Genomic DNA, 25,352 nt, shown 5'->3' with positions numbered 1-25,352 from the left:
CTTAAATGACAGGGTTGTTTCTACCTATTCTATTGGGAAATTATATCACAATTTAATACATCCTATTGTTAGAAAGTTTTCCATTATGTATTCAGTCTGAAATTTCCTTTCTTTTCTTTGCCTACTTTGCTAGAATAAGATACATGCAAAGCATATTGTTTAATGGATTGTTTCACTGGGAGTTTTAGGGGAAATATTAAGACTAAGAGCTTCTAGACATTATCCTCTCTCACCATCATTAATACCATTAAGCAGATTCATAAAACAGCTCTTCTGAGATTTTATGCCAAGTTCATTTGTTTTCTTTATTTCAGGAATTTTTATAAGACATATCCTAAGGACATTCACCATTTAATCTTGTTCAGTTACATAAATGTTGTGCTTTGATTTTATTGGTGCTGTTAGATTATTCCTCCTATGTATTATTTATCTTTATTGCATTTTCAAAATAGTTGAAAAATAAAATAGGAAAGAAAATGGCTTGCTGTTTAAATGATCAAGATAAATGAATTTTGTACAACCGAATATTGGTTTATGAGCCCTGCGGAAGAACCTAGCCTTAATTGTGTCTTGTTCAAATTGGCTATTTAAATATTAAAGCCTTATAACTGCTTCTCCATATAGAATCAGGTTCCTATTTGATTAATCTCCTATTTTCTGATGACCTGGCTTTCTTTATGCTGTGGTCATATAAATAGTTTATACAGCAGGCCTGATTCTCTGCTCAGTACATCAGAGTGAATCAGGAAAAGCTCCACTGCAGATAATACAAATGTTACTGTTGTAAAACTGGTGTAAGCAAAAGGAGAATCAGGCTTCTTGGTATTTATTTTATATCCTCTTTTGGGGGGAAAGGAGGGAGAGAAAAATGAGTGATGTTTTTCACTTACAACTCCTCAAACCTGCATATTTACACCTATGTCTGATAAACTGACAAAGCATCTCTCCGCATACTTATTTAGTGACACCTTCCCGCAGCTTTTTCAGGCATCTGCAGTGAACACAGTTTATGCTTCAGTTCAAGGAATCAGGAGAGCTGATGCAGAGCATGGCGGCAAAAACAGCAGCAGCAATGGGGCCCTGGGTGTGCTAGATGGGTCAAGTGGCTCAATGAATCATGTGCATTTTTAGCTGAGCCATTAAACAGTAATAACAAATAATGATTTTTCTTCTTCCTCCCCAAAATAGTAGAAGTGGGAGAAAGGGCCATTAAAACAAAGGGAAAGAAGAAAGTAAGGGGTGATCATACATAATACTGAAAGGTATAAATATCATGGAGGAAGAACAATGTTGAAGTATCCCAAGGCATAATGGGATGGAACTGAGCTAAGGGTAATTACAGGCTGAATGTTCCCAGCAGTGAAGTCTGTAAGAATGGAAAAAGTGGTGGGAAACCCCCCCTCTCTTGTGATATTTAGAACTAGCTTGGACAAAGCACAAGTCTACTAGGAGCTAATGTGCAAAATGACCTATAAGGTCTACCCTTTTCTATCTCCAGTTTTTACATTTCTGTGAACCACTTTAGGGGCATAGGTACCAGATCAGATTAGTGGTGCCCTTTGTCAAGTTTCCTGTCATCTGCACAACAGTGCCAAGTACCAGATGCTTCAGAAGAAGGTGTAAAATCCATGTAATCATCAATCATGGAATAAACTACTTGCTGGGGGAAATTTCTTCCTGATCACAAGCAGTTAACAGTGGCTATTTTATGCCCCAAAGCATGAGGGTTATATCAAGTGTACATTTTTATCATATCTAGCCTTTATCTACCCTATTAATTTAGCCAAAAATTAAAGATCATAAGCTGGTTTGTTTATAAGCTGACCCCCACCACGATGGATAAGGAAAAAATGGAAAATTTTTATAACCCGTTCATAAGCCAACCCTATAATTCAGGGGTCAGCAAACTTTGGCTCCTGGGCCATCAGGATAAGCCACTGGTGGGCCGAGATGGTTTGTTTACCTCGAGCATCCACAGGCACAGAGGTAAACCTAAGTGAACAAAGTGTCCCGGGACACCAGCTGCTTACCCTGGCGGCTGGGACAGAAACTGGTGGGGAAATATTTTGGGGAGGAAAGCTGGGAGTCAGGGAAGTAACCCCTGTGACCACCCCCTATATGACCCTACCCCTAGCCCGGGACCCCCACATTCTCCCCATCCCTTCCCACCTTATCTGGGGAAGGCCATGGGAGGATGTCTCTGGCCTGGCTGGAGCTGCTCCGGCAGGCTGGACAGCGCGGCCGCAGCCTGCTCCGGCAGGCCAGACCGGGTGGTGCAGCCACAGCATGTTCCAGCAGCCATGGCCACAGCCTGCTCTGGGGGCGGGGCCGAGCGGCACAGCTGCAGCCTGCCAGCACTGGGGCTGCAGCTGCTTCAGAGGCGTGGCCAGAACTGGAGAGACTCTGGCCCCACCTCTTCCCTTCTGGCTCTGCTGGCTGTTCTGCATCTCCTTGCTCCCTCTGTTGGGGGGAGGAGCTGTGTCCCACCTCTGCCTCTCTATACCCATTCATAAGCCAACCCCCTTCTCTGGTGCTTCCTTTTTTTACTAAAAAAATTCGGCTTCTGAACGAATATATGCAGTATTTACAGCAAATGAAGTTCTAAGAATGAGATCATATTTTGCAAATTAACCCTTTCATTTCTGTGCTGAAAGAAAACTACAATGTTTCAAATGGTTAAGACTAGGCTTGGAAAAATTAGATTTTTATTGGTCAATAAAGGTCAATTCCACCATACACACACAAATCAATGAAAAAAGATTTCCATCAGTGATAATCAAAATTTTCAGATAGGCAAAATAAGAAAAATGCTGCTTGAGAACTTATTAGAGTTTGATTTAAGGATAGTTACTTTATATATATGTTTACATGTGATGTTGGCAATTGGTGTTTTAATGCTTATAAAACTTTAATTTTTTGAATCGCGGCCTCTAATGTCATTACATAATTACTGTCTGCCTCCCCACATTGTCAGACATCCCCATAATTTCCAGTAACTTCAGCAATTTAAACTGATAAAAATCTTTACATTTGTGTAAACATAAACATCAATATTATCCCTCAAAGTTATGAAAAATAAAAAAATGAATTCTGCCAAGCCTAGTTAAGACCTGGCATAGGCTTCAGTCCACCTAGAATAAAATGCATCTCTTCTTTTTCATGTAGGACCTGATACGAAGAGATATTCTGTATTACAAAGGTCGCATTGACATGGATAAATATGAAGTGGTGGATATAGAAGACGGGAGAGATGATGACTTCAACGTCAGCATGAAGAATGCCTTCAAACTTCATAACAAGGAGACTGAGGAAATTCACTTATTCTTTGCCAAGAAGCTGGAGGAGAAACTGCGATGGCTCAGAGCTTTCAGAGAAGAAAGAAAGATGGTTCAAGAAGATGAAAAGATAGGTAAGGGATCAAAAACCAGTGGGATGGTGGCTGTTGGGTTTTGCCCCCTCGGGGGGAGAAGGCCAAATTACTGTGCTTTAGAATTGTAGTTTAACTTCATTATAACATCCCTGGCTTATCTCAGAGTTGCTGTGAAGATTTGCTCATTTAGGAGCAAATGCTGTCCTTGGCTTCAAGCTTCAGCATAAGGAAACTCCACAAGGTGATGCAGGAGAGAGAAATGTACAGTCCCCCAGCCACTGAGAGGCAGCAAAGCCTCACAGCTGCCGTAATTTCTGCCCTAGGTAAGCACCACCACTGCAGGGAGAAAGGCAGACAGACTCACTGATCTACCAGCCTTTCCCTCCTCTCTGTACCACCACAAAAGGTTATTGTAACCAAGATTGGCACCTGGCTTATTGTCTTTTGCTCATTCGTAAAGTACAGTGTTCATTTATGGCACAGTATAAATAATGCTAAAAATAATGTTTATAAGGTTGCTTTTTAGGCAGCCTCCTCCCAGTGATGTCATGGTGAGGCTTTACTTTAAAAGAAGATTTGTTTTTTATAAAAATGTCTCTCTGTGTGGGTAGCCCCACCAGGCAGTGCTTTGCCACCCATGGGTTATTAGTTTCATAAATGATGCATGAAGAAATATTCAGAAAAAGAGGGTTGGAAAGTGATTTTCTGAACTCTTTGCCATGTTCCCTTTTTTCAGGCTTTGAAATTTCTGAAAATCAGAAGCGGCAAGCGGCAATGACAGTAAGGAAAGTCAGTAAGCAAAAAGGTAATTGGCAGCTTGTGTTTCGTTAGGTGAAGCCAGGGTGGAGTGGGGCTTTCTGCTGGGCTGCAGTCCATATTCCCTTTAATTTTTCACCAGTCTCTTTTTTTATCTCGTTTGTGTGTTTCATATAATTTGTTGACGTATCCACAGGCCAAATTCATTTCCAGTGTAACTCTGTTGTAGCCAGTGGATTTACATGAGAGGTGATTTTGATTTCATCTGTCCAGTCTAGTATCCAAAAGCAATCCTGTGGGCAGGAATTTATCTCAAACCATAGGCAGTATATAGATGCATCTCACCCCAGACTGAAACTAAAGCAGGTGAGAAGATACGTAGAGGCTTTGCTAATTCCCCGAGTCTCCCATTGGAAAAAAAAGGGAGATGGCTAAAAGCCTGGATGTGTTGAGGTACCGCCAGTCTACTTCTTTTTGAAGTGGGAGGCTCATGGAACTTGCATATATCCTTTTAAGGATAGCACAGTTGCATCAGCACTAGCAAACATAACATCCTAGTAAATACACTATATATCCACTAGTCCTATAAGATCATATTTGTCCTCCTGCATGGGAAGAGTACAATCAGCCAATAAGAGTCATGTCAGATATTAAGTCACTGGCCAGAGTTAATGATCAGTTCTAATAATTCCTGCAGCTGCAGGTTTTGGAATGATAATTGTTGGGGAGAGAGGAGTCATAGTAACAATCTTTCAAGTCATGGAGTCTTCAGAAAAAGTATGAGAAGTCATGAACATGCCACCTGGTTACCACAATATCATGGCACATTCAGGTCTCCAAGTGGTTAAATGTTTTGGGAACAACTCAGGACTTCTTGGGTACCTGCAGTCACCAGCTGCCCCCTCCCCATTGTATAGCTTTTACAGCCCTATGCTTGCTTTTTCAAATGTCTTTTAACCTTTAATGAATTCCTAGCTCTCTTCCTCACCTGGTTGTTCCCTACTGCCCTGATGGTCCAGTAGTGCTTTGTTAGGCCCAATGTGAACCCACTGATCTCCTATGTCCTTGCACTGTTGTTGTTGATCTACTGCCATCTACTAGCCAGTAGTGTTGTCCTCTGAGTTCTCTAAAAACTCTCATGGCCAGATTTTCAAAACTGGAAATGTGCAAAAAATCCATTTGGGTGCCAAATGTACGCATCATTGCATCAGTGCACAGGAACTGCACATTCAGTAGACCAGTTTTGCATGTAGCTGGCCACCTGTATGGGAACAATTCTGAAAATTTTCTCCTTCACTATCCTATTGCACACTGACCCCGGAGCATGCAAACAATTCATTGAAATCACACTCGCTGGAAAATCGCAGGATCTGTGACTCTAATGACAGCCCCGGCAAATCAAGTTTTCATTAGTGCTAATGAAACTGACTCAGCTCAAGTGTACCTGAGAGTGCATATGAATATTTCCAATTGAACTGCTGTATTTCCATCCTGACAAACTCAGCGTACTTAGCTATATTTAATTTTTACACAGCAATTGCTCTCTTATTCTCTCTCTCTTTCTTTCTCTGTGGGGGAAAAAACAAAAGGAGAGGGGAATTTTAATAGCCTAGGCTTCTTAGGCTATAAAATTAATTAGCTTCCCTCTTCCTGGAACATCAGTCAGCACCTCCCTTATCCAGAATGACCCTATGCTCAAATATTGGGAATTCTTTTTATGATATGACGTCCTTGAGTCTGACGGAAACTCATTATGACTCAAAACATCAAGTGGAATGGTGTTCGATTGTTTTACCTAAGACATTAATTCTGAAATAATAACAAAACCTTTTGCATAGCATCATTAAATTAGCAACTCTGTCTCTCCTGTAATGTCTTGTGCTTCAGTGATCATAGCCCAGCCTCAAGTTAATTAAATTAAGTACTGATAAAGTAAATTTTGTAAAGCCAAACTCTTGCTAAGTACCATCAAATCCAGTTGATTTTATTACCCCATAGAGTATGGTTTGGCTTATAGAATAATAGACGTGTAGAACTGGAAGGGACCTCAAGAGGTCATCTAATCCAGTCCCCTGCACTCAAGGCAGGGCTATGTAATAACTAAACCATTCCTGACAGGTGTTTGTTTAACCTTTTCTTAAAAACCTACAATGATGGAGATTCCACAACCTCCTTAGGCAATTTGTTCCAGTGCTTAACTACTGTGACAGTTAGGAAGTTTTTCCTAATATCCAACCTAAACTGCCCTTGCCTCAATTTAAGCCCATTGCTTCTTGTCTTATCCTCAGAGGTTAAAGAGAACAATTTTTCTTCCTTGTAACAACCTTTTATGTACTTGAAAACTATTATCATGTCCCCATCCCCCCCAAGTCTTCTCTTCTCCAGATTAAACAAATCCAATTTTTTCAATCTTCCATCATAGGTCATGTTTTCTAGACCTTTAATCATTTTTGTTGCTCTTCTCTGGACTTTCTCCAATTTGTCCACATCTTCCCTGAAATGTGGTTCTCAGAACTGGACACAATACTCCAGTTGAGGCCTTATCAGCTCAGAGCAAACTAGAAGAATTACTTCTCATATCTTGCTTACATCCCAGAATGATGTTTGCTCTTTTTGCAACAGTGTTGTTATACTGTTGATTCATAATTAGCTTGTGATCCACTATAACCCTGAGATCCCTTTCTGCAGTACTCCTTCCTAGGCAGTCATTTCCCATTTTGTATGTGTGCAATTTATTGTTCTTAAGTGGAGTACTTGGCCTTTGTCCTTAATGAATTTCATCCTGTTTACTTCAGACCATTTTCTCCCATTTGTCCAGATCATTTTGAATTTTAATCCTATCCTCCAAAGTACTTGCAACCCCTCCCAGCTTGGTATTGTCCGCAAACTTTATAAGTGTACTCTCTATGCCATTAACCCTGATGAAGATATTGAACAGACCTAGACCCAGGACTTTTCCCTGTGGGACTCCACTTGATATGCCCTTTCATCTGACTGTGAACCACTAATAACTACTCTCTGGGAACTGTTTTCCAACCAGTTATGCGGTTGTATTTCCCTAGTTTGTTTATGAGAAGGTCATGCGAGACAGTACCAAAAGCCTTACTAAAGTCAAGATATACCACATCTACCACTTGCCCCCCTACCCACCACAAGGCTTTTTACCCTGTCAAAGAAAGCTGTTAGGTTGGTTTGACATGAGTCATTCTTGACAAATCCATACTGACTCATATTTATCACCTTATCTTCCAGGTGTTTGCAAATTGCTTTTGCATAATACCCCCTAGACTGGCCCTTGTGTGAGTAGCCCTATTGAGCAGCTGGCTTCAGTGGGAGTACTTAGCAAGCATTATTCAGCAAGAGGAAGGGTAGCAGAACTAGTTTCCAAGTTATTTGGAGTTTCAGGGTGCTTTTGTTGACTTGTCTTGTAATAATTTCATACATATTTGAAATGTATCCCCAACAAGGCTTTACCAAAGGCATTAATAAATACTTGGAGACAGTGTATTCCTAGTAACTAGTTGTAGTTACCTCTGCTAAGAGAAAGGTAACCAGTTCTCATGCTTCAGGATGACTGCAGCCAGGGATCAGGTAGGCCTGCGGCCATTTCTATGTACATATTGCAGAGCTAGACATATGCATTGCAGATAGGTTTGGGTTGCCTCTGATGCATCAGTTGTAGAGGTAGATATGCTGGAGGGTAGGGATAGAGTCCAGAGTGACCTAGACAAATTGGAGGATTGGGCCAAAAGAAATCTCATGAGGTTCAACAAGGACAAATGCAGAGTCCTGCACTTAGGACGGAAGAATCCCATGTACCGCTACAGGCTGGGAACTAACTGACTAAGCAGCAGTTCTGAAGAAAAGGGCCTGGGGATTACAGTGGATGAGAAGCTGGATATGAGTCAGCAGTGTACCCTTGTTGCCAGGAAGGCTAACGGCATATTGGGCTGCATTAGTAGGAGCATTGCCAGCAGATCAAGGGAAGTGATTATTCCCCTCTATTCAGCACTGGTGAAGCCACATCTGGAGTATTGCGTCCAGTTTTGGGCCCTCCATAACAGAAAGGATGTAGACAAATTAGAGAGAGCCCAGTGAAGGGCAACGAAAATTATCAGGGCTGGGGCACATGACTTACAAGGAGAGCCTGAGGGAACTGGGCTGGTTTAATCTGCAGAAGATATGAGTGGGGGGATTTGATAGCAGCCTTCAACTACCTGAAGGGGGTTCCAAAGAGGATGGAGCTTGGTTGTTCTCAGTGGTGGCAGATGACAGAACAAGGAGCAATGGTCTCAAGTTGCAGTGGGGGAGATCTAGGTTGGATATTAGGAAACACTATTTTACAGGAGGGTGGTGAAGCACTGGAATGGGTTACCTACGGAGGTGGTGGAATCTCCATCCTTAGAGGCTTTTAAGGCCTGGCTTGATAAATCCCTTGTTGGGATGATTTAGTTGGGGTTAATCCTGCTTTGAGCAGGGGGTTGGACTAGATGGCCTCCTGAGGTCTCTTCCAACCCTAATCGTCTATGATTCTATGAATTGTGCCTCAAAGCACTTAACCATGTGCTTAACTTTAAGCATATAAATAGTCCAATTGACATCAATGCTACCTATATGCTCAAAGTAAGCACATGCTTAAACACTTTGCCTGATCACTGCAGCACTTGATAGCCCAACAAGCTGATCTGATGTGTTAAGACCTCTGTGCCCATGTTTTAGGTCACTGAATATCTTTTGTAGCCTTATTTTTACCATCTGCTATGCTATATCAGTTGACCTGTTCTGTGGGAAACCGCGATAATTTCCCTCTTACAGAATGCTGAAGGAAAGGATAGAAGCAGTTAAGGAGATGAAACGGAAAGTGCAATCAAGTGTGTTGGAGGCGAACTAGAAAGTTTTCAGTAATATTTACAGCAGCTTATTTCATGAACTGTTATACAGCATTTCCCCGATTACTCTGGAGTCAGCCTGCATATTTATTAAGATGAAACATTTAAAGGACCACTAGCTGCAATACACTAGAGAGAGAAAGTGTGGAAAATGAGACTGACAAGGAAGAAGCCTCCAAATTCTGTCAGATAAACTTGATGAAGCTTTAATTGGATAATTAAGAGACAGCATAAACCTTTGCATTTTGGGTTTATTTTGTTTTGGTTTTTTTTAAACCAGTGTCCTAAATGAATCATCCCATTTGGAACCAGTTTGCTGTTAACATAGACATACACACGTATGCATTTACAGGCATAGACACACATGCCCAGCCAAGATTCCTTCAGAATTGGTTTGATGTTGAGAAAGCGAGTCAACCTCAGATTTCAGCAACATACTGGGATTTGCACTACTTATTGGATTCTTCTTCCGGTAACAGCCTTGCAGCCCCATGCAACTTCAGTTGGCGTAGCTGAGAGTAGAATTTAGCCTGCTGTATCCTAGAATAATTAAAATGGGAGATAGAAAAGTCTGGTTTGGCCTGGTTTTTAAACAGAGCCTGTCACAGTTACCAGGCTAGCTGCACCACTGTCCCTTCTTGGTCATCTTGAGTGCACCCCCAACAGGTGTCAGGTCATGGACCCCCACCTCCCCGGAGTGGAACTCTGCAGTTCACGACTCTCAGACTAGCACCTGGGTTTACAGTCCCCTATGTGCCAACCATGACTAGCTTAGCAGGTCCAATGGGGGCCAGATCCTGCAGAGGTTTCTCTTCGGAAGCCTCTGACAGCATACATTTGCAGTGAAACTGAGTCTCCAAAACAAGGCATGATTTATTTTGCCCATGATTTATTTTGCACAACACATAAAGAGGTGGATAACAAAGACTTTCACACATATTGCCTGACCTAAACTTAACCTTGCCAACCATAACTTGGGAGGATCTGGCTTATTTCCCGTGTCTGAGTTGGGAGAAACAGCCTATGCTGATTGAAGCCTGGTCCCTCTCTCTGAGTGTCTCAGGCTTCTCACTGAAACATCCTGGCCAGTTTCTCTGACCACTTTCCCTTCCTTTCTGCCAGGTTTAGGTTTCCGTTAACAATCAAATCTATTAGGTCATGTAGTGCATCCCTTATTGCCAATGCAGGACTGCTCAGTGCACTGTATTTCACACTGATTTGTCCATTCCACTTTTAAGTGACTCTAACAACAGTAGGGTGACCAGACAGCAAGTGTGAAAAATTGGGACGGGGTGGGAGGTAATTGGCACCTATATAAGAAAGAGCCCCAAATATCAGGACTATCCCTATAAAATCAGGACATCTGGTCACCTAAACAACAGGGACTTCAAAACTCTCTTATTTTATCTAACCATCAGGATTTTTTGCCAGTACCCCTGGTAACGATTCCTCTCCCTCTTCAGTGTTTGCAGCCTTCAAAAACTGGTAGACACTTGTCAAATCCCTTGTTTAGTCTTTTTCTATCCCCATGTATGGTAACAAGTAACATATTCACTTCTTGTTCACATAATGCTTTTTGGCATACATTCCTAAATGCTTTCAAAATCCCCATCCAACATTTTCAGATGGGACTAGTGATTCTGGGTGCCTCAATTTTTGGCTGTTCAACTTGGGGCTCCTTAAAGAGGTCTGATTTTCAAAGGCTTGATGCTTAGCACTTTCTACAAATTAGATCCCATTAAGGTGTCTCAAGTTGGCCATTCAAAAGTTAAGGCTCCCCAAATCATTAGTCATGAATATTAGCTTTTCCTGGACATAACAACATAGGATTCATTATGCCATATAAAACCATTAGTCTGTCTAGTCAGGTAACTCGACTCTATCAGCGGTCTTAACCTAATGATTCATAAGAAGGAATGATATCCCCTTGTTTTTGTAATTTATCTAATAGCACAAGCCTGTGTGGGGTGGGATCTCCTTTCTGAATCCCACAAGCAATCGATAAATGCTATGAAGAATGAGATTTGCTTTTTTCTCATAATTTTGGACAAATTTATTCTTTATTATTGCTGTTTTCATGAGTAGCATAACAGTGGGCTAAGGAGCTGCATTTTCCAATGTGCATGCTTCAATTCCCTTAGCAGACCATGGTGAGGCCTCCAAAACCCCCTTGACATACTGAGAAGTTTCCAGTATTCCCTGCTGCCATCCATACCCTAATTGCTGAATACTCCCACTACCATTCAGTGGCCTCATCCTTCCCCTAGCAGTCTGTAAAAATTCACTAAGAGCTAAATTCTCAACTGGTATAAATTGGCATAGCTCCATCAGCTAAAGCTTTGGCTCCAGAATGCATTCTCTTCTTAGCTGCCAAGTCTTCCTGCTACCCTCATTCATATTAAGTGACTTGACCTCATGCCCAGCTAACCTCAATTCACAAAAATACTGACCCAGATTCCTCCCAAGGGTCATACCGTCCTAATTTCTTCTGACATCTCAAACCTCTGCAGCTCAGTTGTCAAACATTCCCAGTTTCCAAGTGTCTTCTACCTGGAAATCAGATGGCATCTTAAGGGTTAACCGGCCCATTTGTTAAACTCTTTTTTCAAAAGGGAGGGGAGGCACACTTGTATTTTCAGATGTAATCAAGGTCATTTCCCTTTGTTCACAAAGCTTTCCACACTGCAGATGAAAGAATGTCATTACTGGATGGAAATCATGTTATCATACTACTTCCCTGCAAATATGTAAAAGACATGGTGCAAATCCCATTGCTCATAAATTACATGGGCCGCAGGCTGAACCTTCCAAAGCCCATGAGTGCCCATTATACAGTTACCCTGTAGCCACAGCATTTTTCAGTGTTTTCAGTCTGAAAGTATCAATGGTGATTATGATTTTCATAACACAGATGAAATTGGTTCTTCACTGGAGGAATTACTAATCCAGTTAGAATCTGACCTGAGATACAGTTAGGATCTCTAAAGCTAAGCAAGGACAGACTGAATGAATATTTGGATAGGAGACCTCCAAGGAATACCTAAGTACAAAAGGAAATGACATTGGTGACTAAATAGGGGGCACTCCTGCTTCTGAGTCAGTTCTGAACAAATACTCCAGCAGAGTGCTGAGAGTATCATCGTTGAGTGAGATGTGAAACTGACCTCTTGCCTTCATTAGACCGCAAAGGACGGTTTGAAGAATAGAGGTGTTTCCCCCCATGTCATGCCCAGACTTCCAGCTAAGTGATTCTGACCACCTAAATTCTCCCTGTAGTTTCAGTTAGATAATATTTTTCTTCCTATCTAGTTCTAACTTGTCTTGTAGATTTGCTGTGTGCTGTTAATAAGTGTCACCCCAGCAGTGGCTGTATTTCAGTGAGTGAACTCTGTAGTTCAATAAAATGGACAGTGCAAGGAGTATTTCCTCATCAAATGATGAATACTTTGGCACAGTTTCCTGTTGAAGGGGCGTGCTGCATGGTACCCCACAGAAATATATCAGACATAAGGCAACTGAACTTGTGATGAGGCTGAGTGCGCCTCTTCAGAGGTGTGAATTCCCTCACTGCTGTCGAGACTCAGGAGAACTGAGGGTTTCCACCATAGGACACTCTCCATTCATCAGCAATACAGCACCAACTTCAGCCCACGCTGAACTAGAAAACATTTATATTTTATCACCCATCTCTTAAATCCAGCTAATAGATAGACAAGTTGTTTAGATGCCTGTGTAGAGGAAAGGGACATGAAATAGCTACCAATCAAGGCATGAGAGAAATCCTTAAAGGGTCAGGATCGAATAAGCATAGAAAGACATCTTATATTTGGCTTTACTCTTTTAATTCTTTCAGTGCCAGGGAATTCATTTTGAGAGCACAAGTACAAAAAGCATTTTGGAAAAAAGTTAGGAGCAAAGTAGAGATGGCTTGAAATCCTTTCAGGGTTTTTGGTGTTGAGAGTTTTGTTTTTTTTTAAGATGAGAAACCTAAGTGATTCAAACTGACATTGCCTAGCACTGAAATACTGCTCATTTTCAATTGACAGTACATCGTCTCTCTTCGCTGCATTTGGCCTGACAAATGATAAACTGCAAAGCTACATTTTTGTTTGTTTGTTTGTTTGATGCTGAACAGCATTCCCTCAACCCTAGCCCTACTGAACAATCTGACTGCAGCTGCAACCCTTGGATTCTACCTGGGTGTTGAGTTCTTCGTGAACCAGCAGAAGGAGCTCCAAGTCTGATCACGACTCGTGTAACTGTTTCCCTGTGCCTAGGGAAAAGCAGCGTGACTGCTGTGCCTGGAAATCTTTCCTTATCTATCGATTCTTCCCTTTGCATTTTGAATTCTGTTCACAGAGGCAGCCTGAGATTGCAGCATTCTTCACTGGAAAGGAGTTTTGCTCATTTTTTCCAGTTAAATTGCAATGGAGTTATGGCTTTGCATATAAAAAAAATCCTTAAAAGACAATTTAGCACAGCTACTTGAAGTTCTGATGAGGGAGGAAACCAGTTCAGTTCAGATACAAATATATTAACTCTTTGTTCATTCTGAGAACTAGTCTTGTTCTGAGGTTCTGAATATGTTCTGGTAAGTAGGATTTTTCCCCCACATCCAGTGTTTCACCATGCCCCAAAATACACCGATACCCGAAGAAAGGCCATTCTTGTGGCGTTTTTATCTGCTATTGGAAGTGACATGTTGAAAATCTCACGAGAAAAGCTACTCTTGTGGGATTGCTGAATTTACTCTGCAGAGCACAAATACTCATATTTGCATGCACACAAATGCAAGGGCAAAATAGCACATGCGTCCCTGTCTGTAACAGTAGTAATTGCTTGCAGAAATTAGACGTACAGTTTTGACAGTTTAGCCCCTCTTTGCTTTCACCTGGTGCCCAAGGGAGCTGGAGCCAATTTGCCCCCTCCTTCTATGCAAATTAGGTCAGCCTCAGGACTTCTCTAATTTCGTAAGCTGTCGTGGTCATGGATCGCTGGAACACAGCATGATTTGGCCACATTCCCTCTTTCCCCATCACACTTCATCTTATGCCACTACGTGGAGTGAGCCACCAGGGATTATTATAGAGCTGGCTATACCAGTTCGATACCAGGTGGGGATTTCCCCATGCCACCGGCATCCTCAGATGCTGAGCTAGAGCGTAGATGCCTGAGCAGTCTAATTGGAGGATGGAGGCATCCTGCTGTCTCTTATGATATCCTAGAGCCAAACCATTCAAGATTTGGCCGTGTCCCTCTCTCTGTAATGACGGGGCATCGAGCACTCAGTGGAACTGGCATTCTACTGTGCAAGCATCTTACTCACGATTCACATATTTTGAGGTAGGAAAAATAAGCTTGTAAACATATGAGATTAGCAAATCTGATCAAGCATCCAAGAGCCTACCAAAGAGGTGTAGGAACCAAACAGATTGTTGTTTTCAGCTTGACTTGGAACACATAACTGTGATGAAGTTGGTTAGGGTTACTAAGTCATGAATCATGCAGCAACTTTTGTCCATGCTAAAAATTTAAAAGGATGACTGTACTTCCTGGATTGGATAGAGAGTAATATGAGTAGTAGTATTTGTTATCAGATAAAACAAATGGTCATTTAATTTCTTTGGAGAAATCAGTCCCATTTCCATATTCCTCGTCTCGAAGCACAATTCAAAAAAATCCAGGAAATGTTTCCATTCAATCTCAAATCTGGTTGGTTTTTAACCAGCCTTGATTGGTATTTACAATAACAAAGGGGAGTAAATTACTTCTCTTCTCTCTCCAGACATATTAAACGCTTAGCTTGTTATAATGGAAGAACCTATATAATGATGCACCAAGATTAAATGGTTGGCAGCTTAGCTTCACATAATAATGCAGTGCATTTTGTGAGAGTTTAATTCTTTGCCTGTAATTGCTTTGAACATATATCGCACCTCCCATCCCCGGATTCCAAAGCACTGGCACATGAAAGTCTGTGTTTGTTTGCTGATAGGTATTGCTGACAACATGCAGAGAATCGAATCTCTTGTATGCCAGTCACTGTGGTATGTAGGTGCTAATTGTAATATTTTGTCTTCTCTGGCACCTCCCACCTGCAGATCTCAAAGCATTTTACAAACATTAATTAACTTAGCTTCAGAAGCCTCATATGAGGAAGGTGGGTATTGTCCTCATTTTTCAGATGGGGAAACTGATCACAATAGGCTGGCCCACCACCTCCTGCAGTATAACCCAGGAGAGCAGGAGATCTCCATAATGTTCCCCCCACATTGTTTTATTGGGGGGCTGCCCTACCCACAGAATGAGTAGCAGGTTCTGCAGGCAACAGAGGGGATCCGCAGAAGGCCAGAACTTTCTGCATTTGCTTCAAAGCTCTGATGTTCCCTCTGCTCTCCCCTGCTTCCATTTTATCACACTGCCCAAGGACCTTGCTTAAGAAGGGAATTACCCTTCATGGATGGTCTCAGCAAGAAGGAAGTATAACCAGTGGCCATATTACCTTTCCCTGGTAATCTCCATAGGCATAGTGATGGTTGTCCCCTCAGCCCCATCATCATCAGTTCAGGGCTACCCATCCTCTACCTCCCCCACAACCACCCATGTGGATCCCAGTTCCATAGAGCATCGTCTTCAGGGTTCTGTGTCTTAAAGACAGTGGACCCCTTACCTCTTCTACATCAGAGGAGGCCCTCTCTGGCCCAGAGAGATTGTAATTTGCTCAAGGTCACATAGAAATTATGTGACAGAGCTAGTAATAGACACCAGGACTTCAGACTCACTGTATTATACTTCAGCCACAAGACCATCCTTTCTTTGGAATACCTCGCCTTGGAGATAGGGCTGGGAAGTTAGCAGTCAGTGACTCTTATGAGATTCCCAGTACTTTCTGGTTTAGAAGCTGAAACCAGGCAGGTGAATTTAAAACAAGCCATTAGGGGAAAATCCCACAGGACTTAGCAGAGGAAGCAATGACTTCTGTCTTTTGAAACCAACAAATGGAATTCTATAGAAGAGGTACAGTTCTCTAAAATGTAACAATTCTATAGACAAGACTTCACCTTTTCCATAATAGAGTGATTTCTAGATAACCATATCTAATGGTTCTATAGGGCTCTCTTGGCTTAAATTATATAAGACTTTTCCGTAAGAGAAAAGCAAAACTCCACCAAAACAAAAGTAATTGATCTTTCTCAAATCTCTAGCTTGCTAGTGTAGGTTGCATTTGGCGTGAGAGTTTAAGTTAGTTGCGAAATTTCATCCCTAGAATTGCCTTCTACTGCTCATGTCCCCGTTGGTTGGGGCCTTGGTTTTTAAAGCTGTAGCAAGTAATATCATGAGTACGTTTTTTGACCCAACTGAACTCTGACTGACCTCTTTCTTTTTCCCTTCCCCACCATCAATGCAGGTGTCAGCTACTCCAGGTCGGTTCCTCCAGCCTATCCACCACCCCAGGATCCATTAAATCAGGGACAATACATGGTGACAGATGGCATATCCCAGTCCCAGGTCTTCGAGTTCACCGAACCCAAACGCAGCCAGTCACCATTCTGGCAAAATTTCAGCAGGTTAACGCCATTCAAAAAATAATACCTAGAGTGAGATGGAGAATTTTAAAATAAAAATTTTAAAAAATTAAAAATAAAAATAAATAAATAAAATTATATTTATAGATGGACCTTTTTTCGGAGAAGCACTGTTGCAATTAAAAATAATTATATATATATACACACACATATATATATATCTATATATATATATATATAGAAGGACCAAAAACTTTTTTGTTGTTGTTTTTGGGAAGCAAACTACTACTAGATACTAGGAAGCACCAATGACTTCTACTCATGGGCCCAATTTTATTTTATTTAATTGGTCAGACAACATCATTTTTTCTCTTTATATTTTTTTGTCCAACTTGTCGTTGTCTCTCCAGGACGATTTCTTGCTCATTGTCAGTTTGTCATTGAAGTTCCTTACAGGCCACATTGGTGTATATTTTATTTTATTTATGCCTTTTATTTTTCTATTTTAGAGGTCAGGAAGATCTCTGCTCCCTTCTCCCTTTGCTCCTCCCACCCCTTGACTGTCCCCAGACTTCTTTTTTCAATGAACAGCATTTTCCCCCAGCATTCTCTGTTCTGAGTCGTTTCAGTCTGGGTGTGCTCTGTTGTGCACTGTGATATGCTGCTCAGTACTTCTATTGCTTAACTGTTTTTATAGGTGTTCTTGGGCCAGGGAGGGGGGTGTAAACAAACAAAAGGGGGGAACAGATCTTTATTATGTGAGAGATGAGTTCTATTCAATTGATTTGTTGCATCTTTAAACTGTGTTTCATTTCAATGCTGTGTGTTTCAATCACCCATGCCCTTCCCAGTAATGTTGAAAGAGAACAATGGGGGCTTGTTTTGTTTTGTATTTTATTTTATTTTATTTTCTCCGGAGATTTTTTTTAGCTGAGAAATTACCCTGTGAGATGTCCAATAGTAGCTTTTTCCTACATAAAGATGACAGATGTTTTAAAATTGATTGATGGCCTCATGTCCTGCATTCTACGTAGAGAAAAAATAGTTATTGAACACAAACAAAATGGCCAGTTTTCTTTCTGCAGGAAATAACTCAGAGGACCCATTTCCCGCCCCCTCCCCACACACACACACGCAGCATCACTGTTGTGAACCATTGATTACAGTTTACAGGAGCAAGGCTCCTAGATGTAACAGCCATTGCTGTACTTGCTTTCTGGTCTGTTACATTTTATTTGCCTTGAGCCCCGAACTACCAAACAGGACATTCGCTGACAATAATGACCTATTAGGTTAAGGATCATTGCTTAAGTAATCAAAAACTTTGACTCAACATTTAATGCCTCCACCCTGTGGAAGAGGTTGGAAATTGCCTTTCAGAACAGATTGCACTGAAATCAGTGTCTGAGAAGTGTTGCCATGTGACCAGGACTACATCTCCAAATGTAGATCAGCAATCAGACTAGTCTAAACTGCAGCAATGGGTCAGCAAACCTGCACCATTGTCAATAGGCTGCACAGTAATTAGTTAACCTCTCTGTGTCTCTTTCTCTCCCTTTTTCTCACTCTGTATTCAGAGCTGCATTTTCAATGATGCCTCCTACAATTTCACCCTCAGATTTTAATCCTCAAACACATTAGTTTGCATGTACGGAAGCAGTTCGGCTCACAAAGCAGATCATTGCACTCACAAATACCTTTTTGCTTGGGCAAATGTGGACATTTTGCTCACATAAAAAGGTGTACGTGAAAATTGTGCAGGTGCTGTTCTGTAGGCTCCTTTGAAAACGTGGGGCGAAATGATCCAAACTCTAATTTGTATTGACTCTTTTCTTTTGAATCTTATCTGCCATCCAAGCAAATCAGGTTAGCTACTGGTACGGAGAAATGCATGGAGCGGGGCACAGATTTAATTTTTCACCTGAAAAATAAGAACCTGTGAAGACCACCAGTGAATGATTTCAACATTTCCATGCAGTTTATTCTCTTGTAGGGCTAGAGCAAGCACTAAGATAAAGGCACCATGCCATGTTATAAGGACGTGACCATATTTCCCATCTAAAGCACAAAGATTATCTCAGCACTTTCTTTGCTACTGGAGAAAATATAAATAAGCAGCAAAGAAAGTCTAGTATTTTAACGAGAGGAAAGCTCCCCCCGATATGTAAATGATATACATTAGGCAAAAAAAGAAAAAGTCAAATCAGGAGGCAACCCAATTTTTTTTACCAGATACATTTTTTAAATACTCATTTGAATCTCTGCATTTTTTTATGGTTAACAGCTCAGATTTTAATACAGAATATGTGGCAATTATTATTTTTGTTTGTTTAATAGGATTGTTTAATTAGAGAAGTGAATGAGATGATTCCTCAAAAGTTGTAACATAAAGGATGAAACAAAACGTCTTACAATTTCTGAATGGCTGGAGAGAGAGAGACAGAGAGAGAAAGATTAGCGCCTCCTTGTCAATATGATGAAAATAACACCTGTACCTTTGCCTTTTTAGTTGCTTAAGGGAGAAAAGTAACAAGCACATTAGTTAAGCCTGTTCATTTACTGTTTTATGCCTCTGAGAGTGAGAATGAAACCGCCATTATTTTTATGAGAAGATGCTTCCTTAATATTCAGCACTAGAAAAAAGAAACAACACAGCCACACCATTATTTGCATCATAAATCAAGATTCCCTTGATCTGACAAGGCCACTTGTTGGACTCACAGCTTTTTACTTACATGGAAAACCAAAACAAAATAGCTTTGCTAACTTTCAACTACCTGCACCAAAGCCAAGCAGCAGGTAAAGCAGATGCAGGCCTGTTTTCCAGAGCAAAGCGAGGTTGGCCCTCAGTCATGGCATTCAAGAAAGCTCTTCCCATCCATAAGTTGCCAATGTGCTGCAAGAAATGAAGCATTAATAGAAAGATGAACCAGCAATGGGTCCCGCTTTTACTTACTTATTAATTATGGAATAGAGAGCTGGGTTGGGCAGTCTTGTATACTTGAAAGCTCCAGAAACACTTTAGATCTGATCAAATTGGGGGCGATTTTTGACTTAGCATGTTATATAGATTTTCATTTCAATGCCAGACAAGAGGAACCCACATACCGTTCCATGGGCAATAGAACAAGAGAGTTGTAACAGACTTAGATGTACACAGAATTTCTCCAGCTGAAACTATATATATATATATAATATAAAAAACCTCCTCTTCCATAGGTAAATGATGTGCATTACCCCTTGACCTAGCAGAGGATGTAAGTTCAAGACTTTTGCCTCCCCACCCGCTCCAAAAGATAAAACAAGAACCAACCTAGGTGCATCTAACAGTTGTAAATAGAAAATAATACACAGAAAAATATATTTGAAATATGTTTCAGTTCTTGGGTGGGCACTAGCCATCCACTGCAACGTTGATAGTACACTGTGGTGCTTTGGGTTTCTGGTTTTGTTCTCTTTATGCTCTGTCATTTTTTCATTGCAGCTACATTTCAGGGAACATGTATATTTAGTAGCTTTTGTAAGTTCTGCATGGCATCACCAAGCTTATTTTTCCTTGAGAAGATCAAAAGAGTCTAGAGGAGTTTAAAGGCACTATGATGATGCAGACTTGTAGCAGAGAATAAAAAAGAACAATCAAGGTTTTTAAAATACAAGTTTGAAGCCAAATACTGATATTTTAGTGCTTTTGGGGTTTTAACAGTATGGGTAAAAAAATGGATTTTGGTAACCCAGCTGATCCACACGTGCCAATTTTATTATTTTGTTTATATTGAACTGTTTGACCCTGTCAAACAAGTGTCTAAGTTGTGTGTATAAAACGAAACAAAACAAAGTGTTGAAAAAAAGTGTTGTAAAAACACTGAGCCTTATGAAAATATTTATGGAGTTAAATAAAAAGAAATGAAAAGGCATCTGAAGGCATTTTAAATCCTTTTCCTCGCAGAGTGGTCTTACTCTTTTTCCCAAGGACGTGGAAGAATTGTCTGGATGGGGGGGGCGGGGGGCTGGTTTATCAGCAAAGCAGCCAGTAAGCAATTCGTATGGAGCCAGAAAAGGGGTTGGAGTGTCTCCCGAAAAATAACCCACACTCCTTGCCCATGCCCTCCACTGAACTGAGCTGAAACAATGGATTAAGGATGAGAGGGTCAATTCTTACAAATACTGGATTTCAAGTCTGATTCTGCATTAAGTAGAGTTCAGGGGGAGTCTTCCCCAGAAACATTGTTTTAAATGATGGTTTTGATTACTAAATTCTGGTCAGCTTTACAGCAAAAAAGAAAGGCCACAAAATTCACCCAACAGACATCAAGTTGCTGATACATTGGTGTTAACATAAGAAAAATCCCTGAGCATATTGATAGTATAGCACGGGCAGTATTTTTCTGAGCAAGAAGCCAGTGCCTCTGTCCTTCCCTGTCCCTCTTCTCCCCTGCCACCTCCCCCCCCAAATCCATTACAAATGTTGGCTCAAAAAAATGTGACCACATTCTCAACTTGGTCTTCCCTGGAAGTGAAAGGAGATGGTGACCCTCAAGAAGAAACGGAAAGTCACACAGTGCCCACTCCAGAGACACCCTGACGTTTCTCAGGGGAAGACAAGAGGCCTGAATTAGTACCAAAAATTGGTTTGCAGTTAAGACAATTCTAATTATTTAACCCTTGTGTTCAGATCAGTTAGCAATCCCCATGCTGATACCACCTTATCTAGAATGTATAGAGACAACACTGTAAGTGCCCAGAAGCGGCTGCATCCAAACAGATACCAATCTCAACAAATAACTCTCTGTCTCCCCTTTCACTCTCTGTATTCTGGATGCTTTCCTGGGTGACTAGTTGTCAGCATGCTAGCATGGTGAGGGACTGGAGGATCAGCCCACTCGTGTTGGCAAACCAATCAGCAAAGGAAATAAAAAAAGAAAAGGAGAAATCATCAGTGCTACGTGAATTACAGAGAGAATGCTGCAGCATTGCAAGCAGAGTGTTTATTCCAGAGTCTGTGTGGGCTAAGAAGTGAGATCAATGGAATAAAACATCACAGATTTGCCATTTCCTTCTCTTCCATTAATACACTGAAAAAGCTTCATTGTATTGTATAAAATTTGTTTGCAGTGAAGGTACTGATGATTCTTCTATTACAGTGACTTTATTTCTGTTATACCAAATGATTGATATGGATTGGACCTAGGGTGGTGTTTTGTTTTGACTTGAGGATGTTGGTGAAATAGCTGTTTATTGCTGTTGTTTTTAAAAGTACATGATTTTTAACCTAAATGTCCCTTTAATTTTCTACTTTCTGGTTGGCTTAGTGGACAGAGCCAATCGGAGACTGGTTCAGCCATTAGCGTACAGGTTTTATGTAGGTACAAGTTTTATTCATTTTTGTTTTCTTGGTCTTTCTTCGAACAGCAGGCATTAAGACAAGTTACCATGGGCTTCAGACATCCAGCATTCACAGATTGCCATGGCCTTTATTTGGTATAGCAGAAGAGAGGCCAAATTTTAAACTGTTTCACATCTTGGGCTTCTACACAGGGTCATATTTTGTTCTCATATACTACTCAGAGTAGCTTCTGATTTTAGTGCTGATTTTACCAATGTACATTGGTGCACCAGGCCCTGATTCAGCACTTCATTTAAGCACATGCTTAACTTTAAGCATGTGATTAAGTCCATCACTCTTCACCATAGTACTTAAACATGTCAATAAGTGCTGTGCTGAATTGAGATTTATTTTTGCTCAACGTTAAACACATGCTGAAGTGCTTTGCTGAATCAGAGCCTAAATAATGAAATCATGGACATTAGAGAAATGACCTGAAAATGACTTTGTCTCCATTAATTATGTCTGCTTTGGTTGTTCATATTACATCTGCTAACTGCAGCATTACCCTAGCTGCATGTGTGTGAACTGCAATGTCAGGCAATATACATGCCGAATACATCATATACCCATCACCTTAAGTGGCAGATGCCAGGCACCTGGGCAACATAGTCTCTAAAATATGGAGGCTAAGGGATGCGCAAGGTAGTACCTGAAGTGACACAATGCCGAACCAGCACACTGTACATCAGAATGATTCATGTTTTAGCAATGCATACATGGTTGTGGTATAGAATACAAGTGCTTTTAGCAAGCATTCTTTGCATCTAACTAGTGAAGCTGGACTGTAGGTCCAGGCACAACCAAGTGACAAGAAGACCCTATTGTTCTGTAGCAAACCAGCACCAGCCTTTGCATCTACAGTACTGGTTTAGCATCCTCCAATGCAAAACAATGTGTGCACATGTACTATCTATGCAGGATTATTCCAGACAGAAGTTGAATTGCGTGTTGGAGGGGTTTTTTTTCCTTAAATTTGTTGTTCAGTATTTGCCTCATTTTTCCACCTCTCAGGATCAAATTCATCCCTTGCACAATTCCTCCTCGTTCTGCAGCTGAAATAGCTCCAGTGCATGCAATGACCATAAAGCTGCTGAGCTCTTGAGAATGGGCGATTATTGCTAATGCTGGATAGGACGGTCCTTACTACTGTTCTGAAATGTTCTCTCACCCCAAGAGCATCACTAAGAATGTGGCTCCATCTCCAGTTTGTTCCCTACCCCAAAACATTTGGCTTCTCCTTTTCCCACCAAAGCTGACGGGAAATCTAAATCCAGTCACATCATGTGCTTCTTTTGATTGCTTTGGACATTTAACTTTTTCGCCTTCTAATATTGCTTACAACAACAGCAGTGACAAAAATCTGTAAGACAAGAACACTGTGTTTGTTTTAATTTTTCATAAAGAAGGGCATATAAAAAATTAATCTTTTGCTGGAGCAAAAGCTTCATAAGTGCCCCGAGAGGTGCTCTAAACATGGACATGTGGATCTGACACAGACCTCACCCCCTGCCACTCTGTCTCTTCACCTGCCCTCCAGCCAGAGAGGAGAATTGTTTACAGGGTTTGGGGAAAGGAGGAAAAAGGGATACTTGCCGATTCTGCTAATTCTTAATATATAGTTCCCATTTCTGTAGTATCTGAGCACCTCGCAATCTTATTCCCGGGAAGTAGAGAGAATCTGTCTGCTGTCTCCATTTTACAGATGGGGAGCTGAGGTTCAGAAGGACAGATTTGCAAAGGTATTTTGGCTCCTAAAGATTCAGATAAGTGCCTAGTCAGACTTTTCAAAAGTGCCTGGGTGTCTAAGGGTTTCAGTGGGAATTAGGCAGCTAGGCTCCTTTGAAAATCCCTCTTGGGTGCCTAGCTGCATCTTTAGACACCAAAATAGTTTTGAATATCTGGCCCTGAGAGACTAAATGATTTGACCAAGGTCACACGGGAAATCTGTGGCGGACCATAGAATTGCAAATTGAACCTTGGTGTCCTGAGTTCCAAGCTAGCATCTTAGAGACTGGGTTATCCTTCCTCCCATATTGGTGGGGTGATCACTCCTTGCGGGAAGTTTGTTGGTATATTTTAAATCTTTTTTGGGTCGGTTTGCTTTTATAAATGCTGAGAAGCATAACTTCGTCAGACCAGACTGGGATCCTTACTGGTTTGGGAAATGGAAACTTGAGCAATCCAATCTTTGGCGCAAAAAGTGGTTGTGTAATGTATAAGCAAACCTGATCTGCAACACTGAAGTTCATGGGAACTTTGTCATGGACTTCAATGGGATCAGGCCCATAGCAAAGCTTGTTTGAAGCAACCATGCACAAGGGATTAGCAAAACGTCTCTGTATGATGGCAGAGTTGGGCTGCCTGAATAGTGTGTTACACCAGGAGCAGGTTCTTAAAGCAATGGGACCGTTCACACACTTAGGTTGCTGATGTGAATAAGGGAAGCAGAATCAAGCTCATGATTGAGGCTGGGCCAGATTCTGCTCTCAGTTATGAACTCAGAGCAGCTCTGTTGACTTAAGTTACTCCAGATTTACACCAGGTATAACTGAGAGCAGAATTTGACCCATGAGATTTCTCTAATGATTGGAGCAAAATTGATCTAGTAAATGCTTGACGATAGTTTAGAGTATCACTTAACACTGGATCTTTCCTACTGAAGACAGAGTCCAAAGTACAGGTTTCACTCATATTGGTACTACTAGGATGGGTTGCTGCTGTATTATGGTTCACTGCAAAAAAAATTTTTCTCAATCTTGATGAGAGCAGTAGCTTTTAAGGAACTAGCCATTTGCTGAACAGAAAGCGGCTGCTTTTGTTGCCCTGGAAGGCCCTTTGTCACAAGGTTATTGCCTAACCCCGAAATGTGAGAAATGTCCCTTTTCAATGAATGACAGTGTTTAAGGAGAGATTCACTGAGCTGTAACATTCCAATCATTCTAATATGCAGTACAGTGCTCACTGACCTAGACATTTGATGGCTTTTCTCTCCCATCATGTGCCACTCTTGAGTAGATAAAGACAGCAGTCCTTACTGACAGGTAGCAGGTATTTTAGTATCCCTGGAAATGGCTTTCCAAGTACTAGTTTTATTAGCCTTTTATTTTCTGTTTGAAAGCAGGGTAAATGTGAGATATGGGCATGTAGGTGCAAAAGCCTAAATCTGCTACATTGTAATTGCAAACTGAAAACCACTTTTCTGCCAACAGCAAGAATGGCCTTAGGACATGAGGCACATTCTGAGCAATAGATTGGGGACAAACACATACAACAAAAAAGCTCTAGTTTAGGGGAGGACAAATTACGGCCTGCATGCTGGTTCTGGCCCATCAGGGCTTTCAGTTCGGCCCACTGGATTGCCAGCCCCATGGCGTAGGGGGCTAAGGCAGACTCCCTGCCTGCCCTGGCCCCATGACGCTCCTAGA

At 41.2% G+C, this 25,352-nt stretch overlaps 1 protein-coding gene across 7 annotated transcripts in view; it reads left to right on the top strand.

Annotated features, from left to right (window-relative positions):
- Positions 1-18,454, top strand: part of ARHGEF9 (Cdc42 guanine nucleotide exchange factor 9) — a 317,600-nt gene extending 299,146 nt beyond the window's left edge. For all 7 annotated transcript variants that reach the window (XM_050964604.1, XM_050964606.1, XM_050964610.1 and 4 more), the window contains 3 exons: positions 3,166-3,409; positions 4,107-4,175; positions 16,424-18,454. In XM_050964604.1, coding sequence (XP_050820561.1) covers positions 3,166-3,409; positions 4,107-4,175; positions 16,424-16,605 — 495 coding nt within the window. In that variant the 3' untranslated portion in view covers positions 16,606-18,454. The remainder of the gene's footprint in view (positions 1-3,165; positions 3,410-4,106; positions 4,176-16,423) is intronic.
- Positions 18,455-25,352: the final 6,898 nt, after the last annotated feature.

This window comes from Gopherus flavomarginatus, chromosome 8 (genome assembly GCF_025201925.1).
Source record: "Gopherus flavomarginatus isolate rGopFla2 chromosome 8, rGopFla2.mat.asm, whole genome shotgun sequence".
Taxonomy (NCBI): Eukaryota; Metazoa; Chordata; order Testudines; family Testudinidae; genus Gopherus; species Gopherus flavomarginatus.
This window is presented reverse-complemented; position numbering and strand designations above follow the sequence as displayed.